Raw genomic sequence first — 20412 nt, 5'->3', positions numbered from 1 at the left:
CGCTCCATGGTGCATCCACATTTCTGTGTGTAGCCTCAAAGAGTGGGCAGATTCTAGCTGCAGTTCACACAAAAAAACCCCAAAACCACTAACACTTGAGCACCTGGTAGTCTGATGCTTTTTTTTTCTCTTCTTTTCTTTAAAGTAGTGGCCAATGACACATTTGGAGATAATTAAAACAAAGGTTGAGCTTTTCTTTTTTCCATGTGCCGTAAGTATTAGCAGCTGGATGAGGAACAAGCCAGAAAAAAAAAGGCAGCATAATTCTTACACTGGCTTGAAGTACAATGAGGCTTCAAACCTGAGAGCAGTCTCTTTCTCTCTTTCCCCCCCACCCCCACCTTTTTACCTCCTCAGAAAATCTTTCCTTTGTGCTAGGACTAAGATATTAGCACTGCGTTCCCTCCTCTGTTTATAAAGACCTCATTGCATCTAAGTGCTAAAAAAAGTGGAATTCCTGAACAGCAGGTGAAAAGAAAACACAAGATCAAAAGCAGTTCTGGCTGCTGAGAGAACCTGCAGCACTGCTTGGGGGGCATGAAAAAGCCACACAGACTCCTGGTGCTGTCAAAGACTTTTTGGAAGGTCATCAAGGATTTTTTTCTAAGCATCCCACATCAAAAAGCAGCACTAGGAGCCAAACGTGCACTACATCATGCAGATGGAGCAAAAGATACCAATCACCCACTCGTAGGACAAAGTGACTGGTTTTCTGCATCGCATCTATGGAAGCAGCTCTAAGAAGTCAGTGCTCGGAGTGGAGCCTGTGGGTAAGAAAACAAACTTCAGTGCTTGTATAGGATGAATATTAGGCAACGGCTGGTTTGGGTCTGCAACCCATCAGGGGAACTACAGAAGAAATAGGTCTCTCTCAGCTAATCCTTTCAGTAAAGGCAACAGGCCCATATTTGGCTGTCCTTGTAACCAGCCAACCCTAACGTTAATTACTGTTTCTGCACCCAGCTGCTTATTCTTAAGTCCATGACTAACTCCTTTCTCATTCGGCTGATGTACCTTCCCGGGGTATGTGGAAGAAACGGCTCCAAGGCTCCTCATCGCTAGTGGCCTTCAGAAAAGGGACGAAGTCAAACTGCTCCATCCCGCTTCTCCTCCTAAATATCACCAGGCAGCAAAGTTCTTTCAAATAAAGACTTACATTAGTGGGGTTGAAAATAATAAGAGGTGCACACCTATTCCTAAAGACAGCCTTTTTTTTTTTATTTTAAAATTCTGCATCTGAAAACACAGTATGACAGAAAGCACTTATATACAACTGCAGTGTTTTTGGTATAATACAGTACTTAATACATCCATTTCTTTTTCTGCAAAAAAATTTGCTTTGTTGGACAAAAAAACCAAACTCCCATTGACAAGGAATACAGCTAAGGCACATTGTTCTCTGCTAACTGAAAGACAAAAGGGTGCAAAAATGGGTAGTGCAATAATTGCTGCAAATCACATTCTACTACAAGAAAAGCATTCTGACTTTGAAATTTGATTACCGGTCAATTTAAGACATTTCAATATCTCATAAAATACTCCTTTAAATAAATAGCAAAATATCTACATCTTTCAGTGTGTTCCATTTGAAGTTCCAATTTTTTTAAACTTTGCTGTATATACATGGTTTACTTTTTCTTATTCAATAGCTTACAAAATATTTCTGTACAGTTTTATGCATATTATGATCTATAACAAAATAGTTATTTCTTAAAACTATATTACCACCGGTCTTTGAAAATGATAGGAAAGGAATAACTTATTATGGACTATGTTAGGCAATACAAAAATCCAATCAACCCCCAAAAAAACCCAAAATGACAAAGTCAGAAAAATAATTTCATTAACTCAAATTTTGACTCTTTTTGTTTAACAAATCTTGTTTTCTTCGTAAACCCTTTTCAGTTGCCTCTAGGCAACCAAAACAGGGTAGGATTTGGGATTCCTAAAAGCACTGCAGCCTGCCAGGAATATCGGTGCTACTGAAACACAACAGTTCATCATGGAGAGAAATATTAAAGAAACTCAACAGGTACAAGCCTTAGCAGAAGTCCTTGGTTTCTGCTGACTTTGACAACCTTTGGATGAAGCTCCCAAAGCCAGATTTTTGGAAACACATTTATGACTGATGATACAGCCAGACTCCTCTGTCTTTTAAGTAAGTGTACTGTGAGACTCAGACTCCCAACCACCACTCAGAATCTGGCCCCAAGGGGTAAAGTTCTTCACATTTTAGGCCCCATTAAGAGCCTACACCTTCTCCCAGCTGCCAGTACAAATTCGGAAGGAACGCTGCCACATCATGCTAAAATGAGTGAAAGCACTTCAGAATTTGTGCATCTGAGAGCAGTCCGTCCTGTTATAATCTAGAGATAAATTAAAAGTTATTAAGTTTATACTTTGAAGGTAATTAAATCAACCTTCCTTATCTACAGTGAGTTGCAAAACACAGAGCTCATAATTTCCTAAGGTTCATATGACTGTCTAAGCCTTATTTTTGCCCCAAGGGAAGGTCATTTTCTTCCCTTACAGACTGCATTTGTAAGCAATTTCTATTGTATTTGTTAAGTGTAAGCTGACAGCGACACAAGGGAGCTGTAATAGAAATCTCAAGGTGCCTTTTGTTCCTTCCACAACAAACAAAAAAATGAGCAAGACACAAACAACACCTAACTTCCTAACACAGTTTAAGGCCACATTTAGAAAGGATGAAAGTAAGGCTTTCTTTAAGGGGCGACGCGCTGGATGCCACAACGGGAACAGACACCAAGCGATCCAAAGCTGACAGGATTCTCTCAAGGAAAATCTGAAACATCATCCTCATTTTGGCCAGCAGGTCTGTGCCTTCTTTTGGGTGTAAACAGGAAAATAAAATGAAATGCCATAGAAATCCTCCTCCAGAATATTCCCAGCAAACTGAAGGTGCTCCCTTAGCAAGAGATTGCTATCTTCTCAGTCGAGGGTGTTAATTACAACAGAACCAAAGACAAGTCAAGTCATTACAATATACAAATGCAGCGCGATGAACCGCGCCTAGAATTGTCACTCTGTTATCAGAGGCACCTGTACAGTATCTTGCTGTTTATTTGGCAAGGTTACAAGTAATACTTCTAGGTTTTAACAAAATAGAAAGAGAATTTGCATAGATTGTACATTCAGTTCAAGGAGATTTCTGGTACCTTTTTTTTGTTGTTATCAGGTAAACGTGTTTGCAGACACAGTGAGGTAGCAGCTGTGATAGCACCCATGAGCAAAAGAAGGTAACCAAGGCAGAAGCAAAGAGCAGAGAGTGATCTGCACACTATTGTTAGTATAAAGGAACAAAATCAAGACGGTACCTGCAGTATCACATCATGAGGGTTAATCACTGCCGACACCACACTAACTAGAGACAGTCTAACGCTGCTGTGGTCCTGGATAAACAGGGGCTGTATGATTTTGTTGCCTCGATTTTAAATGCTCTCAGCCCGAGTCTTCTTTCCCTTACTGTGATGGTGGCAGTGAAGGTTTTTGAAGGCCAGTTTCTTCTACGCTCTACCTTCAAAGGGAGTTACAAATCAGAGAATTTGCTTGCTCTTCAAGAGTCTACAGGGGGGGAGGAAAAAAATGTATTTCCCTACAAAGTCTTCCTTGCTGCCCTTAACTCTAAGTCATATTTGTTGCCTCGTCTGCGCCTGGCGGTAGCAGCAACACGGGGCTCTGCAGCAGGTATTAGGGCTCTCAGCAGCTTCTGCTGGGCCCCTAGAAGGGCAGGGCCCTGTCCTCTCTAATGGGTGTCAGCTCTGGAGCTGTCTTGGTAGAAACCTGAGAGGTGGTCTGGAAAGACATTTTTAGGTGATGGTTTCAATTGCTCATTAATATGGGTTTAATGTAATGTCCTAGGAACTCTTAATACTATCTTGGAAGCCTTGAATGGTTGAAATAAAAGCACATGTGGATCATTACCTTTTTACTATCAGACTAAAGCAAAAGCTGGCAAGAAATGCCACTAGCCACTCTCTACCAGGTCAGTCTGTCTTACTCTGTTGCTACAATAACCAAACTACTGTTACGTATATTAAATATCCATACCTGAAAATTAAGACAAGATAGTTGCTATCCATTTTACCAACGCCTTCACATGTGTTAGTACTAAGCTGAGAGAAGGCTGCTCTGAAAAAGCAACTTTTCTGATCCTGCAGCAAGCATTTTTGAAGAAGCCTAAGGGATTTGGCTCACTCAAGTACAAAACTTCCTACTCAATGGAAAGCAGTGGAGTCAGCCAAGGTTTCATGTGGCCAACTCCTGAAGCTCTGGGACCTGGGAAGACAACGAGGAGGGTGTGATAGCCAGCAGCAAGCTGGCAGCTCTCCAGTAGTGAAGATGAAAGGGAACTAGAGAAATCAGCACAAAGTTGGTTGCCTGGTCTCAATAAAAAATCTGGATCTTGTTTCCTTTTTTATCTGGGAAGTCAAAGCTGAGCTCTCACAGTACCAGCGCTTCTCAGGCTTCCTGTGCAGAAGGTGCCCAGTTTTACAAAGTTTCAGCATCTTCCTTACCTTTCATCTCTCCCTCCCTTTTGTCAGGTTTAGAATAGCCCAGCTCTGATTCACTGGCTTCACTAGTCTGTTCCCTACAATAGCACCTAAGAGCGATGGAGACTTCATTAGTATTGCAATTAGTGCTGTTGGAGATGGACAGAAGGTGAATCCACCTTGGTGGTTGGTCCTTTTGAAGGTGCTGCAGGATTATTGTTAATGTGCCATTAAATAATGGTACCCGCGTTGGGCACTGAAGCCAATCCCTAGGGAAGTTAATTCGTAACACAAATGCACGTTCCTGTATCTCTAGGATTAGCCATAACAAAGGCTTCACATCAGAGATACAGATGGACTTTGCTCTGTAACACTTGCTGTCGTGGAGAAACTGTTAAAATCCTCTGCTTGCTGAGGGCACAAAAAAAGAAAATGTAATTTCAGTTCTAAAAAACTTTGAATATCAGAAAATGAAAATATAAATATTACTACTCAATGTCCAAATATCATCAAAGAAAGAATTGGACACATCTAAAAGTAAACTGTCATTTCAGCTATTTCTGTTAGCCTCAAGGCTTAACATTACCATATAAACAGGTTTGCAATAATGCTAAGACTGACTTTGGACACAATTCATTAAATCACATACACAGACGTTGTGCGTTTCACCACATTCCCTTTCTGTGCAATACTGATGGATCACAGAAGTGTTACACGGCTGTCGTGCAGCATGGGAATCGAGCAAAGCACTACACACAGGGGACAAACGTGCAGATGGAAACACCCCCCCCCGCCCCCGAAAGGGATCTGGATCAAAGCTGCCTTTCCGTTGGAGTCCTCGTCAGCAAGGACCGGCCAGGGCGACTGGAAAGCAACACTCGCACATGCAAATGAAGGTGCATAACTTGCTTGTTTTGTACAAACTACGGGTTCCTGCTCTGAATTCTCCTTTTCACCAAATGTAAGATCTGTGAAGTTATTCTCTTCTAACGACACCCATCACAGGCTCCACTGCCCGCCAGTTCAGAGCCAGAAAAGCCACTAAGCAGGACGCTGGTCTTCGCAGCGCCACCACAGCGCCAGCTTGGAGCAAGCTCTGATCCCTGATGCAGTCTGGCTTTCCGTGGTTTTTCTTTGCAACTACGGCACTTTGTAAGTCAGACACCTTGTCCCATATAGAACTCACATACCTGTGTCTGCGCATTAACGGCTATAGCAGGGGTTGTAGTTTAGGCCCAAACCTTTACACTGCCCCCAGAAACACGTTCCAAATGTGGCAGCTCATCCTTCGATGACTTCAAACATAGACAGTGTTCACTCGTAGCACACTGTCACACCTTTTAATTAAGCTGGACTTGACTCTGAAGTCCTTAGCGTCAGTACTGCGTGGCAGGTTTGCCTGAGGAAGGCCTGCAGGACCAGCCCCTTCGGTTTTACGCTGGGATTGCCAGCTTGCTACACAACTTCATCTTGTAGATACCTTTTGTCTTTCAGAAAATAAACTAATATACTTTTTGTTTTAAAGTATTTTAAACCTAGCATATAATGTAAACAGATATATCAACAACCACTTGTTTTCTTTCCCTTTTTTGAACTAAACCAAAATAATTTGCACCTTATATTTTCAATGATAGAAGTGACAGCTTTTCTTCTAACCACAAGAGAGGGGATTGTTACCACCTTCTGCTTGGTCTAGTTAATAATGAAAACTTGCCAACAAAGCACTTAGAAACATTCCTGCTTAAGAATAAAAAAAAGTATCAAATTTTAAAACCAATTTATGTCTGGGGGGGTCCACACCATTATCCATACGCTTATGTGCTAGACAGACTGAAGATTTTGTGCCTACCCCAGCAGTCTCATTGAGAACAATCACTAACTAGGAATGTTAATGTATTTTATCATGTGCCCTGATATGATGTTCGTAATTTAATCTGCAGGGCTTGAACCATGCAGTTGCCATTGCATCAGTGCGATTAAAGCCCTGCATTTCACAGTGAGGATTACAGGTCCCCAGAAATGAAGGAATGTTAGATTTAAAACAAGCACTGTTAGGAAAACAAACACACACCTTACTGAATGAACAACAACACTGTGTCTCTAGTATATAAACCTGTTGGCAACCCTGGTTTTAAACATGCTTGCCTCTAGAGTTGGCTGAAAAACCAGAACATTATCCTGACTGAGATATTTCAACCAGCTCTCACCGCTACAAACTTCCCTAAACTACGGCTCTCGTGACTGTCAAAATCAAGACAAAAAAAATAGAAAGGGAAGTGTGAGGGAAGGAAGGCCTTTTCTCAATAAAGGCAGCTTCAGTTAGTAAGATAATATAATCTTCAAGCTGCAAAAGCAGCACCTACTAATTAGTCATTGACTAAAACATAAATAATAAATACCTAAATTGTTCCTTCTATGCATCCATTTTTTGTGCCAGATAAACATTTCAATGCTCTACCTTAATGCCAGCACAGCTGACACCACGATTTCAAGTCCAAAGCAACCTGCAAGTAGCTTTAAACCCAAACTACAGAGAGAGGCACCACAAGACACTGGGATCTGTGTGTTACGGTCATCTTGCAACTGTTGTTTAAAAGGGAATTCAACCTTTCTGAGAGAGGCGATTACGGAATGATTTAAGGGTCTATGTGGATGCTCAACTTTCATCAGCAGAAAGTTAGCCATGCACATAGAAGGGTAAACAGAGACCTTACTTTATTACATCAACGGGACTTTCATCCTACTTAACCCAATAGCTTAAGAAGCCTTTTTGGGTTCCACTGCTAACAGGAGATCACCACAGCAACAGCAAAGTGCATGTTTATGCAAACGTAAGATGCATTAGTTGGAGATGAATTTGAACATAAAAACCTACATTTGAAAAAGTTCTTGGAATGTAAATGAATTTTTATACTACTGTAGAAAACGCAGCTTAAAATGATGCAAAACATGCCTATTTAAAAGAGGATGCAGCCTGCTAGAACATCTGAAGATGGGCAAGGATAGAGTTTGACGACAGAATAAAGTTAAAGCACTGAGAAACCTTGCATTGCTCTGTCACACTCGGCTTCTGGCTTTGCTCAGGAACCCACATCTGTAGATGCCCTGCCCAAACCTGGAAGGATGCTTCTTCATGAAGAGCTCGCAGATCTGAGATCAAAGGAGGGAATCAGTGTTCAGACTTACTAGGCACTACACAAATTTGAGAAGAAACACTTCGTCGCGGATTTAGGTCCCAATTCTACCATTTTACTGGTTCCACACACCTCCACTGCCTGAGAAAAAACCTCAGCTCATGAGTACAATTGGCAGAGGGTGTGAGCAGCCACATCAACCCCCATTCCCAATGCTCCCCTCGCCACTTGCTGCACTGAAGTCTGCAAAAAGCTTAGGTGCTGGTGGGCTCAAAAAAACCCTGCAGATCTGCAAGGGCTGAAATCCAAAATACTGCTTTGTTCATTAAATTAACACTCTTAGTACCCAGACCCTGAACCTGACTGCATGAGACATAGAAGACTAATACAGCAAAGCATGGGCTCCATTTAGAGTTTACCATGATATTCATCTAAAAAATCTCTGAAAACAATGTGTTTCTGCTTTTGCTCATTTTCTCTAACTAGCATAACAACAGACATTAACTGAGTCCAGAGTTACTTTGTATTATGAAAAAAAACAATGACGAAAAAAGAGGATGTACCATAACTATGTCACGTTCTGTGAGGTAATGCGGCCACACAGGCTCTAGCCTGCAACCAACCTCCCCAGGAAGCCTAAGCAGAAGGGAATTTTGCTGTGATTTATTCACGGTAAAAAAAATAATAATGAAAGCCTATGAAACAGGAGAGGTACAGACAAACTTACTTTAAAAAACTCAATTTTTAGCAGCTGCTCCTTCACTGCCCTCTCTGTGGCTTGCTGCTACTGTTTGAAGCCTGCAGAGGTGGCGGGAGCCACACCGTGGGGTACGGCTGGGACCCAGGGGACAGCAGAGGCTGTGGGGCGACCAGAGCTGCTCCTGACAGAGCGATGGAGAGGGCATTGCCGAAGGCCTTGTCAGAACTTTTTGTTTTGTTTTGTTTTTTTTTAAAAAAAAATTAATTATATTGTAATAAGTAACAAAACAGTATAATGTTCCCTTAGGTTTCTGAAATCTGGTGAGAGATTCACGTAGGAGCAGGGTTAAATTCCCTTTTAAAGACCTGTGCCGGAGGAGAGCGTACCAGATGCTACCTCAAACGACCGTCGGGTTTCACGGGGCCCAGCTCAGATTTGGGGTCGGGGCTCAGGGAGCTCCATGCGGTCTGAGCGCAGCCCTGCATGACGGGGCAGGCGGTGGGGCCCGTGCTGCAGACGTCCACGGCCGACCAGACGCTGCCGACCAGAGAGTCCACCCAGGCGTCCAGTCGCGTGCCCACGAGCCCCGCGTTCCTCTTGGCCTGGTCCACCCGGGCGGCACTGATGGGGATATTCAGGACGGGGTTCAAGCCCTGGAAGCTCTGCTCCATGTAGGCGTTCTTTGGAGGCCCGCTGTGATACTTCAAGGCTTCCTCTGGAAATGCAGAAATAAACCCAAAAATTAGCACATAAAAAACCCCCAAACCTCCAGGATCTAAAGGCCTGGCAAATGAAAAGGCCAGTCAACAGCGCAGTACAGCCCCGCTCCCCGGCACCAAGGGCGCTCTGCATCCCGAGGATGACTGGCTGTGCTCAGCTCTTCAGCTCCTTGTGCTCCCTGCTCTGAGCTCCACACCCCGCACTCCTAACCCCGCAAGAGCTGCAGCAGCAGCGCAAAACACCAAGCCCAAAAGTAACATCGTCCTTACTATCATCATCTACAACTTGGCATCCACAGGACTGTCGCGCAGCCTCAAAGTCATCCTAGCTGTGAGCTCCTGTCTGTACCCGGAGTCTGAACAACATGCAGCTCCCTGTCAGGAGAAACCCATTTTGCCTTCGGGAGAAACTAATTTTGCCTCTTTTACCACAGAAGCAGCCTGGGAGACAAGCTCCATGAAGCTGAAATTACCCCTGTGGACACACAGGGGAAGCTGTGCTTTGATATTAGGAAATAATGCAAAGACGCTTGGTATGAGAAGGCTGCCACCCCTCATCAGACCTTCAAGTGCTATCAGTGTTTTGTCTAGGAGAAAAAGCCAAGATCTCAGCCTGGTTTTTTTTTCCTAAACTGATGAACCTTGCCCTGACGTGGAAAACTCACAACATTTGTCAGCTCAATCTGCCTCCAAAACCCGGGTGGTGCCGTTCCTGGCACTGGGAGGACAACCCCATGGCCTTGGACATAGCGGATCCAGTGAATTAAATATATGTTGGCCCAGCATCGTTCCTGGAAGTGCTCCAGCCTTGCTGAGAAAGTGTTCTCTACTGACAATTACATTTCAAGCTCTTGTGCCGAATAATGGGTTGCAATCATTTCCTAATGACAATTTTCTTTGCATTGTGGTTGCTTTCCTTACAGCAACTCTTCCACCTCAGCAAAATGCAGCACATTGCCCCAGACCTGTAATATTGCAGTAAAAATCACTGTCAGCCTATGGAAATGCTTTCAAAGACTCTGGACTGGACACAATGGATCAGACTGCTCTCATCTAAGGCTGGCTGACTTTTTAAGGTCTGACAGTGGAACAAGGTGCTCCTCATGAAATCAGAATGAGACCCTCAAAAAATATTTGCTGCGTGCCTCTTGGGAGCAAATTTTCAACCATTTCTGTCTGTTCTGAGCTGACTTCTCCAGCATCCTCGCTCTGGCAGCACAGAGGATACGTTTAGCCCTGCCAACATACACACTGTCTAGAACATAAAATGAGCCTGTTCAGGGCGCTCCAGGCTAGGAAAGCACCACGCGCAGAGAGTGTTTAGAGGCCAGGAATTACATATTCACGGCTACAATTCTTTCCACACGTCCTTGCTGCCTGCACTGCAGCCTGACACCGAGCCCCTTCTTGCGTGCAGAGGACAGTATCTCAGGCACTTGCAGTAAATCACTTATTTAGAGGGAAAAGGGACTTTTAATTGGAGCTTTGCTGTTACACTTGCAAAGTCTTTAATGTCAAATACTATGCAAGACCATTACTTCAAATCCCCAACTAAATTAGTTTGGCACAGCCCCACTGCCCTTATACATCCCTTAACTGTTCATGCATTTATCTAAACCCTTCTTTTCATTTTAAATGGTAGACATCCACAATAACTTCCAGTCAAAGGAGTTTGTTCCGTGCACATGTCAGAAGCGTGCTCTGCCAGAGCACTGCAGTTTAAGAAACAGAACAAGTACACAGGATTACATTTCCTCCTTTGGAAGCAATTAAATACGGAAGACTGTTTGTCAACATATTAATTAAATAGGAACATTCTGAGTAAAAATCCCCAAACAAATAAGAGTTGGCATTACTAGCAGGATCATCTGATTGAAACAGGCAATTCAGAGAGCTTTTGAATTAAAGCCTGTTGTGCACTGAACAAGAGAGATGTTTTTCCAGACAAATAACAGGATGAAATGGAACTTGTGCATCTCTCTGGCTCAGCCTCGCACTTCTCCCAGGCTTCAGGAGTTGCTGGATTAACTGGAAGGTATGGTAACTACAGAACCTACAGGGCCCGATGCTTGGCAATGCAGCTGCTGTACCGGTGTCAGCGCCGCTGCACGTGTCCCAGGGACGCGCTGCTGTTCGCTTCAGCAGCTCGACGTGGCTGCTGCTCTGCTCCAGAACGGGCCGTGCTGCCGCAGCAGCGCCAGCGTGTAACGGGGCTGACGAGAACCTTTCTTGAAAAGCCAAAGAGCAGCAGATAGGAGAGGAAAAGACTGTTTTTCGGTGTATGAAGGGCTACTGCTGCTCACTGTGAAAATGTGCTTCTCCGACATGCAACACGTGCTGAAACTCTGACACGGTGCTGGCAGGGGATTGCCTGGCCCCACAGCAGAACAAACACCCCCAGACAGGGGTCTGTACATCCTGCAAAGAAAGAGCTGGGTAACAGCAGCCGGAGTGCAGAGCTACGTATACTAATCAATAGGAGAGGCTGAAGATTCAACGCAGACCCCTCTCCTGGAGCCTTGAAGTCTTTGTTTAAAAGTTCACAGGAAAAAGTAAGGAGGATGCTGTTCAACTGAGCCATGGCTATTCCTCTTTGCATTGAAGGGAAAACAAGAGAGAGAATCTATAACTTACTGGGCTGGGACAGGAGGGGAGCAGTGCAGATCCCAAGCTCTGAAATGCCACATAAAAGGAGGCTGCAGCTACTCAGCAAGCTTTTAAACCACTGGCACTTCAGTTCTTGCTCATGAAAAAACACTGAAGAAGGTAAGGCTTGCCCCTGCGAGGAGTGGGTTTAGGCATCTAAATCTGTAGTTACAGCAACCAATTCAAAATTAACTGAACTGGAGACATTAAGCCAGATTTTTTGCGACAAAACACATCCAAATCGTCCTTTGACTTCAGGAGGAAACGTATCAATGCAAAATACATTCGCTTAACTCTAAATTATAGCTTTAAAACATTGAGTTATTTTTGTCTCCCATTTTTGTTTGCTCTTTGCTCTGGGAGGGCACTTTATTTCTCAACTGACTTTTTCTTCATATAACTTCTTTGGACTGAATACATGGCCTATACTCAGCCACACAGGCTGGGATTTCAGCTTTTTTTTGTGGGTTTCTTCTTCATTTTGCAGAAAAAGTAAATAAGTTTAGACAGAGCAGACTGAGGAATGAAAATGTGGCTACCTTGGTAAATATTAAGGCACTAGGCCTGGGGTTTTTTTTAAAGGAACACAGAATGTACAGCTTATTTCTTTTCTTGAATTGTGTTGAAACCCTCTGGCAAAGAGGTAATTTTTTATTGGTATTTTGTTTGTTTTCTCTTGCAGCAAACAAGACAGGGCTGCATTTGCTCATTGTGAAGCTAATCGACTCTCTGTCAATTGGGTCTGAACTAACTTTTGAAACAAATCCCCGTCTTCAGGGTTTTTCTCGGAATGATGATTCCACGGCATGTCTACTCTTCTGCACTCGTACGCTTGCCTGTTGCTATTACTGCATTTATCAAGAATATGTCACGTCACCTCTGGTTAATTTAAAGAAATCACAGCGGTTCTGACACAAGTTGCCACCCACTTTATAATCTGTATAGATGCAATCAGAATTGACTGAGCCACTGCAAACAACCAACGGCAAAACAAAGATTTTCCAGTATATACTTAATTAAGGTGATCTATAAATATGGATTAGGCTAAAAGGCCTTTGAGATGCATGTGTGCATCGCAGTGTATCTGCTAATGCCATCAAGCCTTTGAAAGAGGTGGTTGCAGTTAGAGGGACCTGGAGCTGGTGCTTAAGGTGGAGCAGCAGAAATCAGAAGTCCATGTTTTCGGCATGTGATCGTGCTAGGAACTGAACATGAGAGGTCTTGCTTTGGCTTTTTCTCTGCCTCTTTCAGTGCCCCTAGGAGATGTATGTGATCAGGCCTGGCATTACTGCTTCACATGGACACGTAGAGCATGAAGGGTGGGAAAGCAGAGTCAGCCTGTACTGAATTCACTGTCTTCTTAGGAACTGAAATCTATTTGGTAGTAGCTTGCATTATAGTCTGTGAACTGCTGGCTAAGTGCTCTGAATTACACCTGTTGTTTGGCTCTGTCTCTCCACTCCCCGCGCAGGGGACCTGGACATCTGACCTCAAGTCTCTCAACTGCACTTAAATTCAGTCTGCTTAAAGCAGACAGCAAGAAGCTCCTATTCCTGCCTGTTATCACTGCTAGCGATCTTCTGCTGGTCTTCTCCCTGTTTTGTCTCCTCCATGTTACTCTCTGTCTTGGCACAATTTAATTCTGCTGGTCCCTGGCAGCAATCCCACGTCCTCACCAGAAGCACCGAGACCTGGCTTTAACACAGGCAGCCATATGGTGAGAAACTCCACATCACCATTTAGAAGAAGAATAAAACAGAATCTGGCTGTGCAGGAAGTAGAGGGAAGGAGATGCTTGTGGAGAAAGTGAACCCGGTTTCTCCAAGTGATTTATTTCACAGATTCACTTCCTTCTTTTCTTTTTTTTTAGTCCAAGCAAGCAAATGGTTGCGGTCACTCTAGAGCCTGAGGATCTGCTGGAGGCAGAGCTGATCAGTGACACCACTCAAACTACAGCAAATAGACACAGATTTGGATGACTGGAAGGGGAAGAGGAGCAAGAAAGAATAAATAACATTAGATTCTAGACTTTCCACTGAGATAGCTTTAGGAGCCTCATTTACAGTGGAAATGCCCCAAACCTCCCAGTGTACTCAGTAATCCTATGTAAGATCTCATCTCTTACAGATTCAAGTTTTGAGAAGTTCAACAAATCCCTGTTTTTAAAACAATTCACATTCTGTCAGTTATGCACATCTGGACACGGTCTCAAAGATGACACCTGCTCTAGATTTCTTTTATGGTTTTACTTGAACACACAGACTTCAGGCCAAAATTAATAAATAAATAGGAATAGAAAAATGACTAAACTAGCAGCATATGCTGTTTTTATAAACCGCTGAACAAAACATCTTTGCTGGCAGCTGTCCCATGATTAATTTTTAAATTTTGAATTGTAATAATGAATTTTGAGAGCCATCATGCAAGAACAAACATGCTTCACTTTGATTATCCGAAAGAGGAGCAAGCGGCTCTTTTCACGATGCTGGGAAACCAAAGCAACTTTTCCTTCCTGTGCTCCATGCTGAAGTGATGGGTAGATAAGTAACGGTTTAGGAAATATACTGATTGCTACGTCCATGCTCTCAAGATAACAAGATTTTAGTGGCTGCTGCCAAATTTGTGCACACGCCTTTCAGAACAACACAAAAGAAATACACATAAGACCATGGGCAGATTTTTTATGTATGTAACTACACAGACTCCAGATTCTACATCTGGAGTGTATGAGACAGAGGGGGCTGGATCATCATCAAGCAAATGACACGCAAAATGATAAGAAATGTATCAGTCATTCAAAAAGCTTCTGGAGTAGCAAATTACTTTCCAGGCTAATGTCTCTATACAGAGAGCTACAGCTTTCCCCCCACCCTTTTTTTTGGGGGTGGGAGTGAGGGAGGATGCTTGGAAGACAAAATTTTAAAGAAATCCCTAATAAAACTAATCCCCCTCTTCTACTGTCAGCTCCTAGTTAAGTCTGATGAATGTTTCATTTTCAGTGTTACGACAAGACAATAATACTGTTCCTTCATTTTAGAAGATTTTTGGCAGCTTTCGCATTGTTTACAACAGTAACAGAAATTGTTCTTTTAGAACTTCCAATTCTTCTGTCATACTCTCAAAATGCCTTTATTTGGCAGAGGAAAAATATATTTAAATAATAAAGTGGTGACGAACTGACAAAAGCTGCGAATCAAAGCTAAATGACAATTGCCTGCACAGAGCACAATAGTGTCACTGAGACAGAAAGCCTTAAAAACCCCAAACAACAAGAATTTGCATTGTAAATACGATTCTAACTACACTGGAGTGTCACTATCTGCCCTCGTAATTGATTTTCTTCTTTACCTTCATGCTTCAGACACCTGGAGATTATACATCACATAATCAGTAGCAAATCACCCCTGAGGCTATTTTCCTAGATAATATTGTTCCCAAGCTTTACATTTCATTCTGACAGTAGATTCTAGTTACTGAATGAATGAATGAATGATGTTCTTTAGCAAAAACTATGAGCCAGATCTTCCCCTGCTGTATCAATGGGCAATACAGAGGAACTCCATAATTTTGGTAGGATTATTCCAGTTTCAGATTTTGAAAAAAAGGAAATTTTGCCTTTACACCATCAAGTGTGGGCATACGGTTGAAGTCTCAGACACACTTGTCTGTCCACAGGGCGCTCACGTTATTAAGCAAAAGCAGCAAGGTTGCAGGCGACATGTCACATTTTCCACCCAATTTATGCCCTAACTGTTAAATTAGCAAAGAACATGGAATTCATTAATTTCCAGGAGACGAGTCAGTAACAGCTGTATTTAGAAGTAGGTTGCCTCAGACTTTGAAAACGTATTCCTTCTCCACATGGTGTTTCTTCACAATTTCTCACTGCCTATTAGCTAATAACAGCACCAGGTTGCCGGTGGTTTAGTTTCTGCTGAAGAAAAGAGGCCACCAAATGTCAGAAGAAGAAATCAGTAAGTTAGTTTTTCTGCTGAGAAACGTGTAGCATCAAGCTCCTGTTGAGCAAGATAAGGGCTGCATTAGCTCTCAGCAGTTGTCTGGTGGTGTTTGCATTACAGAAGCAGCACGTTATGCTGGAAGGTAAATGCCTGACTCAGTTTATTTGCTGCCTTGTCAGGAAGAAGAACTTCTGAAAACTTAATAGGATCATTCACGTATCTAGCACATTTAAGATGTCTAAAGTTATTAATATTCATACTGGGAAGATGAAGGCACTTGAGCACGTTAAGAATGGTAAAGATGTTTATAGCAACAAACTTGTTTTGATCTTAGTAAGAAAACAAGTGTGGCTACAAAACGTTCTGCCTTGTCCCAGCCCCGTGTCCGCGGCCCTGGCTGGAGAGCCAAGCACCCAAGAAATGCCTGTGCCACTGCAAACTTGTGCAGACACCGGCACCCCGAGGCTGAGCTCTGCCTTCGGACGGTTCACCTGCTGCGGGGAAGAACACTTTCTCCTGAAAAACATCAGCGTGGGTCTGATATGTCCTTACTGGGATCACATTAGCCACAGGTGTTTCTGTAACACAACTGACTGGCAGGTACTGAGCAGGTTTTGCAGGCATCAGGCAAGAGTGATTGCCTGGACCTGACAGGATGTCAGGTGGGCTCTTGTCTAGGATTATTTTGTCTAATTCAGCATTTTGTGCATTAATGCTTTTATTTTTTAAACAAACAAACTTTGTCAAGGTAGCAGTTTAAACATCTGTAACTCTTTATGAGCAAATGTGATGAAAAGCAAGAGAGGAAGGTCCATTTTTCTTTTTGTTTCTAAATGATGGCTTTTACGATAGCTGCTACGTTATCGAGAGTCTGAAGTTCTCTGGATTCTGAACTATGCATAGTTTAAAGATATAAACACTCTTGTTCAGAGTGACTGCATTTCACGGACTGAATACAGACACTTTCGCTTGTCTTGGTGCAACAATATCTTCTGATTTAGTCCCTATAAAATTCTTTTCTTTTCTCCTTTTCCAATACAGTGCTACTGCATTTTTAACAGCAACATTTACAGTGACTACAGACACAATAACCACATTATTACTGTAACAAATAATAAAACTTACCTTGTTTGATAGGCTGCCGATTAGAGAAGGTGAGAGGAGTAACAAGGAATTTGGTTTCAGCTACCTGTACCCAGTGGTGCAGAATTTTTATTGTCCAGACACCAGGTCGCAGGGGCAAATTCAGCGGTGGTTTGTAGTGGGTAAATTCGGCACTGGATTCAATAAGAATATCGTATGTTGCTGCAATTACGTTGACAGGATCCACCCAAATGACAGTGACGGTGACGTTGGGGCCTTTCCCCCATTTCTGCATCCCAATCGGCTCATCCGTCGGCCCCAGGAGTCCTCCAAAATTCCGGAAAAGCCTTTCCTTGGCGTCCCAGTCGGTGCCAATCTGAAATTGGAGACCACACTGCTGCAACCATTATGTTTTTAATCTGCTAAGGCCCTTCCTTCAAATAAGGGATTTCAAGACACACAAATCATATTTTATGACATAAATTATGCATATATATAACGGCTGATGGCAACATGACATCAGATCATAACGTGTACACAAATGTGAGACAACCCTGAATGACAGGTTTAGTTTTCTGTCCAACTGTCCACTTTTGATCGATATAAACATTTCCTTTACATTAAGAGTGGCATAACCAGCGATAGCAGCTCTCCTTTTCCTCTACAGGGAAGCAGTCGACAAAGGACCAAGCCTGAACACAGAGGATGCACAGAAAAATACGACTCCTCATCGCCTGGGTCATGAGAATGTACGATATGTCTGAGACGGACCCTGCAGAAGAGACCTATCCAGCTATTGCTAAAGGCAAGGAAGATGCTTTTGCTGACTTTAGGACAAATCATATCAGGTCCCTTCTACAATCTATCCATGAGATGCTGTCTTCTTGTATTCCCTTCTTGCTTGATGTGGGATGTTATTTCTGGTAAACTCTTCTGTCTTGTCCCTAAACTTCACCTCTCACAGGCACGGTCACAATCTGCTTTCCTGAAGCACAATAAATAATTGTAACTCATTTGCTTCAGAGGTTTTTCTTCTAGATTTCATCTCATTTGAGGAGAATAAGGTTCCAGCATAATGCAAAAATCCCCCCAAACTGTAAAACATAACAATTACCTGATGCCTACTGGCACTCCCAGCTGTAATGGAAACTGTCCAGTCCCCAGTCCCTTCTGAATGAATCACTGTAGCTGGCAGAAAAATTACAGGAGACTGCAAGCAAAAAGCTACAAGGCCAGTAGAATAAAAACCTCCCATCCTAAATCCATCTGTCATCATACAAATTTTTCCTACCGGGCTATGACACTGCAGAATACGAGACAAAACGAGCCTTCCACTATTCTGCAATCAACACAGCGTCGTTGGTATTTCAGAGGTATTTCACCTAGCACACCAGCTAATCAAACCAGACAGCGCAGCCCAGATATCAGACCAAGCATCGACTGCCTCGAGGAGCTGTCAGCGCATACTCTTCTGACAAGACTGACTGAATATGTATGGAAATAAGCTGAGAAAGAAAATTTCCTGACCAGATCTTAATATCTACTCTGCCAGCCTTCCCTGAGTGCAGCCGTGTCACACCTACTGCAGCTCAAGGGATCTGGAAATAACAAAGCCACACGTGAAACAAATTACACTCTCCTGGCCAAAGAAAACCCTACAAGGAAGCTATTGCCACCACATTTGATATTTCTTACTGAAGAACTCCTTGAAGAAAGCTTACTTCATCCCCAAAAATTAAACCCATCCCTGACATCCAACTATTTACCTCTCTTTAGCTTCTCAACCCTAGGAAAAGAAATCAGAAAATTACAATCCCCATGCCCCTGCCTCCAGGTGACATCGCTCCACACCAGGCTGGAGAAGAGATTTCGAGATGGTTCATTAGAGTGGTCTGTAGGAGAGCAAAGCTTGATTTTGGGGAAGAAGTATTTACAGGATCTGCCCTGCATGGGCAGTTTCCAGTTGGGACACACACAGAGCTTACAGTACAAGCTGGTTTTAGAAGCACGGTATTATAAAGGAAATTGAACTTAAAGCACTAGTTAGAGGTTTATACCTCTGCCCTAGAACTCTACACAGCAGAGTTCCTAGTACTTAGATGTCTGATTTTACAAGCCAAGAGGTACTACAATCCTATAGTATTTTTCATAGTCCCTTAAAACTGTACGGCTTTCACTTTCAAATGGGATACACAAAGTATGGGAAGGAATCAAGCAGTAATGAATATCTGATAAATGATGAAGGGATGTGGCACAGAAACTGACATTTTCCAAATCATTATTTTAATCACCAAGATTCTGGGCTTCAAAAGCAGGCACTGCGCACAGGGTACGTCTGGAAAGCTGGAACTCTCATTGGCTTAAAACTCCTGTTTCTTTCTCTGTTCAGTCCCAAGATAAAATTTTCCCAAGATAAATTATGCCTTGATTATGGGTTTGTGTCTCATTGCTCACCACAAACAGGACCATTAGGTTCACACAATGCACACTAATTGCCTGCCACCTAGTTTATTTTATTCTCTGTGATGAATCACAAGTTTTAACAAGACCAGAAATGAACTTGGTGTTTGACTGAAATATGCTGAGCTGAGACTCTTAGCACTGTACAGCAAATCAATCTTTTGCTCTCTGTATCAAAGTTGTTGTGAACCCAGGCTGGGAGGATGCAGACTGCGTGCACTGTGTACAAGCCAATTTTAAAAGGTGTGTGAGCTTCATGCTTGGAAATTGTCTCCCGTTCAGTTTTAAATTTCTGCCAGGTCACAGGATCAAAGTTGTTGAAGAACCAGCAGTGATATGTCCCAATAAGCACAAATCTTACGTTTCTTTTCTGGTGCTTAATCTGTTTACATCGATAGCCTCATCTTAGCTGAACTGCTAAGTTTATTTTACACTTGCTGGACTTAGATGAACAAGTGACATTTTGATAAGCAGCAGCAGATCAGAGGCTTTCCAGCCACACTGAAGCCGAGGGTTAATGCTGGATTTACAGCAGGGTAACTAAGAGAATCATTTGGCTAAGAGGCAGAGACGCCTGCAGGCCAAGGGAAGGCAAGAAAGTAAAATAAACAATTAAGAAATGATTAGATTATTTACTTTGTACCTCCTGGTCTTTTAAAATACAAATCATCTCTGAAAGGAGGGGAAAATTTAAGCGTCTGGGCGAGAAAAAATAATGAAAACAAGTAAGCAGCCATCAAAACTTATTTGTGCACTTCAAATGGAAAAAATGTTTCCTGAGCCTGAAAAAAGCTCACCGCTGATTAACGCCTTCCCACGTCGTGCAGCCCCACGGCCCCACTCAGCAGCAGCTCCTACAGGGCTGCCTGCACACCAGCTGTGGTTTATGAGGCCGTGAAGAGCGGCTCATTAATCCCGTGGGATGCGGGCGTCCTCCCTGCAGAGCAGCACGCGCCGCGGAGCTGTGGGCACAGCGCGGCAGGAGCCCACTGACCCGCTCCTGCTCGCGGCTCCGGGGCAGCCGGCGCTCAGGCTCGTGCTGCAGGGGCTGGGGAACCCAAGCTGCGCTGGGGCCTGGCAAGTGACCAGGGAGCAAAGTTTGGTCCCAGATTTCTTTCCTCCCTACAACAGCATGAAGTCAGCTGTATTCTTGCTAAATATTTTGATTTGAGTTCTAGAATACGGAGATCAACATAT

The 20412-nt window shown here is 43.1% G+C and overlaps 1 protein-coding gene across 2 annotated transcripts in view; it reads right to left on the bottom strand.

The window, feature by feature from the left end:
* Positions 1-459: 459 nt before the first annotated feature.
* Positions 460-20412, bottom strand: part of XYLT1 (xylosyltransferase 1) — a 159007-nt gene continuing 139054 nt past the window's right edge. The window contains exons 10-12 of one of the 2 annotated variants that reach the window (XM_069870335.1): positions 16798-17131; positions 8745-9063; positions 460-764 (exon numbers count right to left, since the gene is read on the bottom strand). In XM_069870335.1, the coding sequence (XP_069726436.1) occupies positions 746-764; positions 8745-9063; positions 16798-17131 (672 nt within the window). In that variant the 3' untranslated portion in view covers positions 460-745. Of the gene's footprint in view, positions 765-8604; positions 9064-16797; positions 17132-20412 lie in introns of those variants that run through there. The other variant, XM_069870336.1, reaches the window with a different exon arrangement.

Source organism: Phaenicophaeus curvirostris, chromosome 16, assembly GCF_032191515.1.
Source record: "Phaenicophaeus curvirostris isolate KB17595 chromosome 16, BPBGC_Pcur_1.0, whole genome shotgun sequence".
Taxonomy (NCBI): Eukaryota; Metazoa; Chordata; class Aves; order Cuculiformes; family Cuculidae; genus Phaenicophaeus; species Phaenicophaeus curvirostris.
Note: the sequence above shows the minus strand (reverse complement) of the source record. Positions and strands in the feature narration are given on the sequence as shown.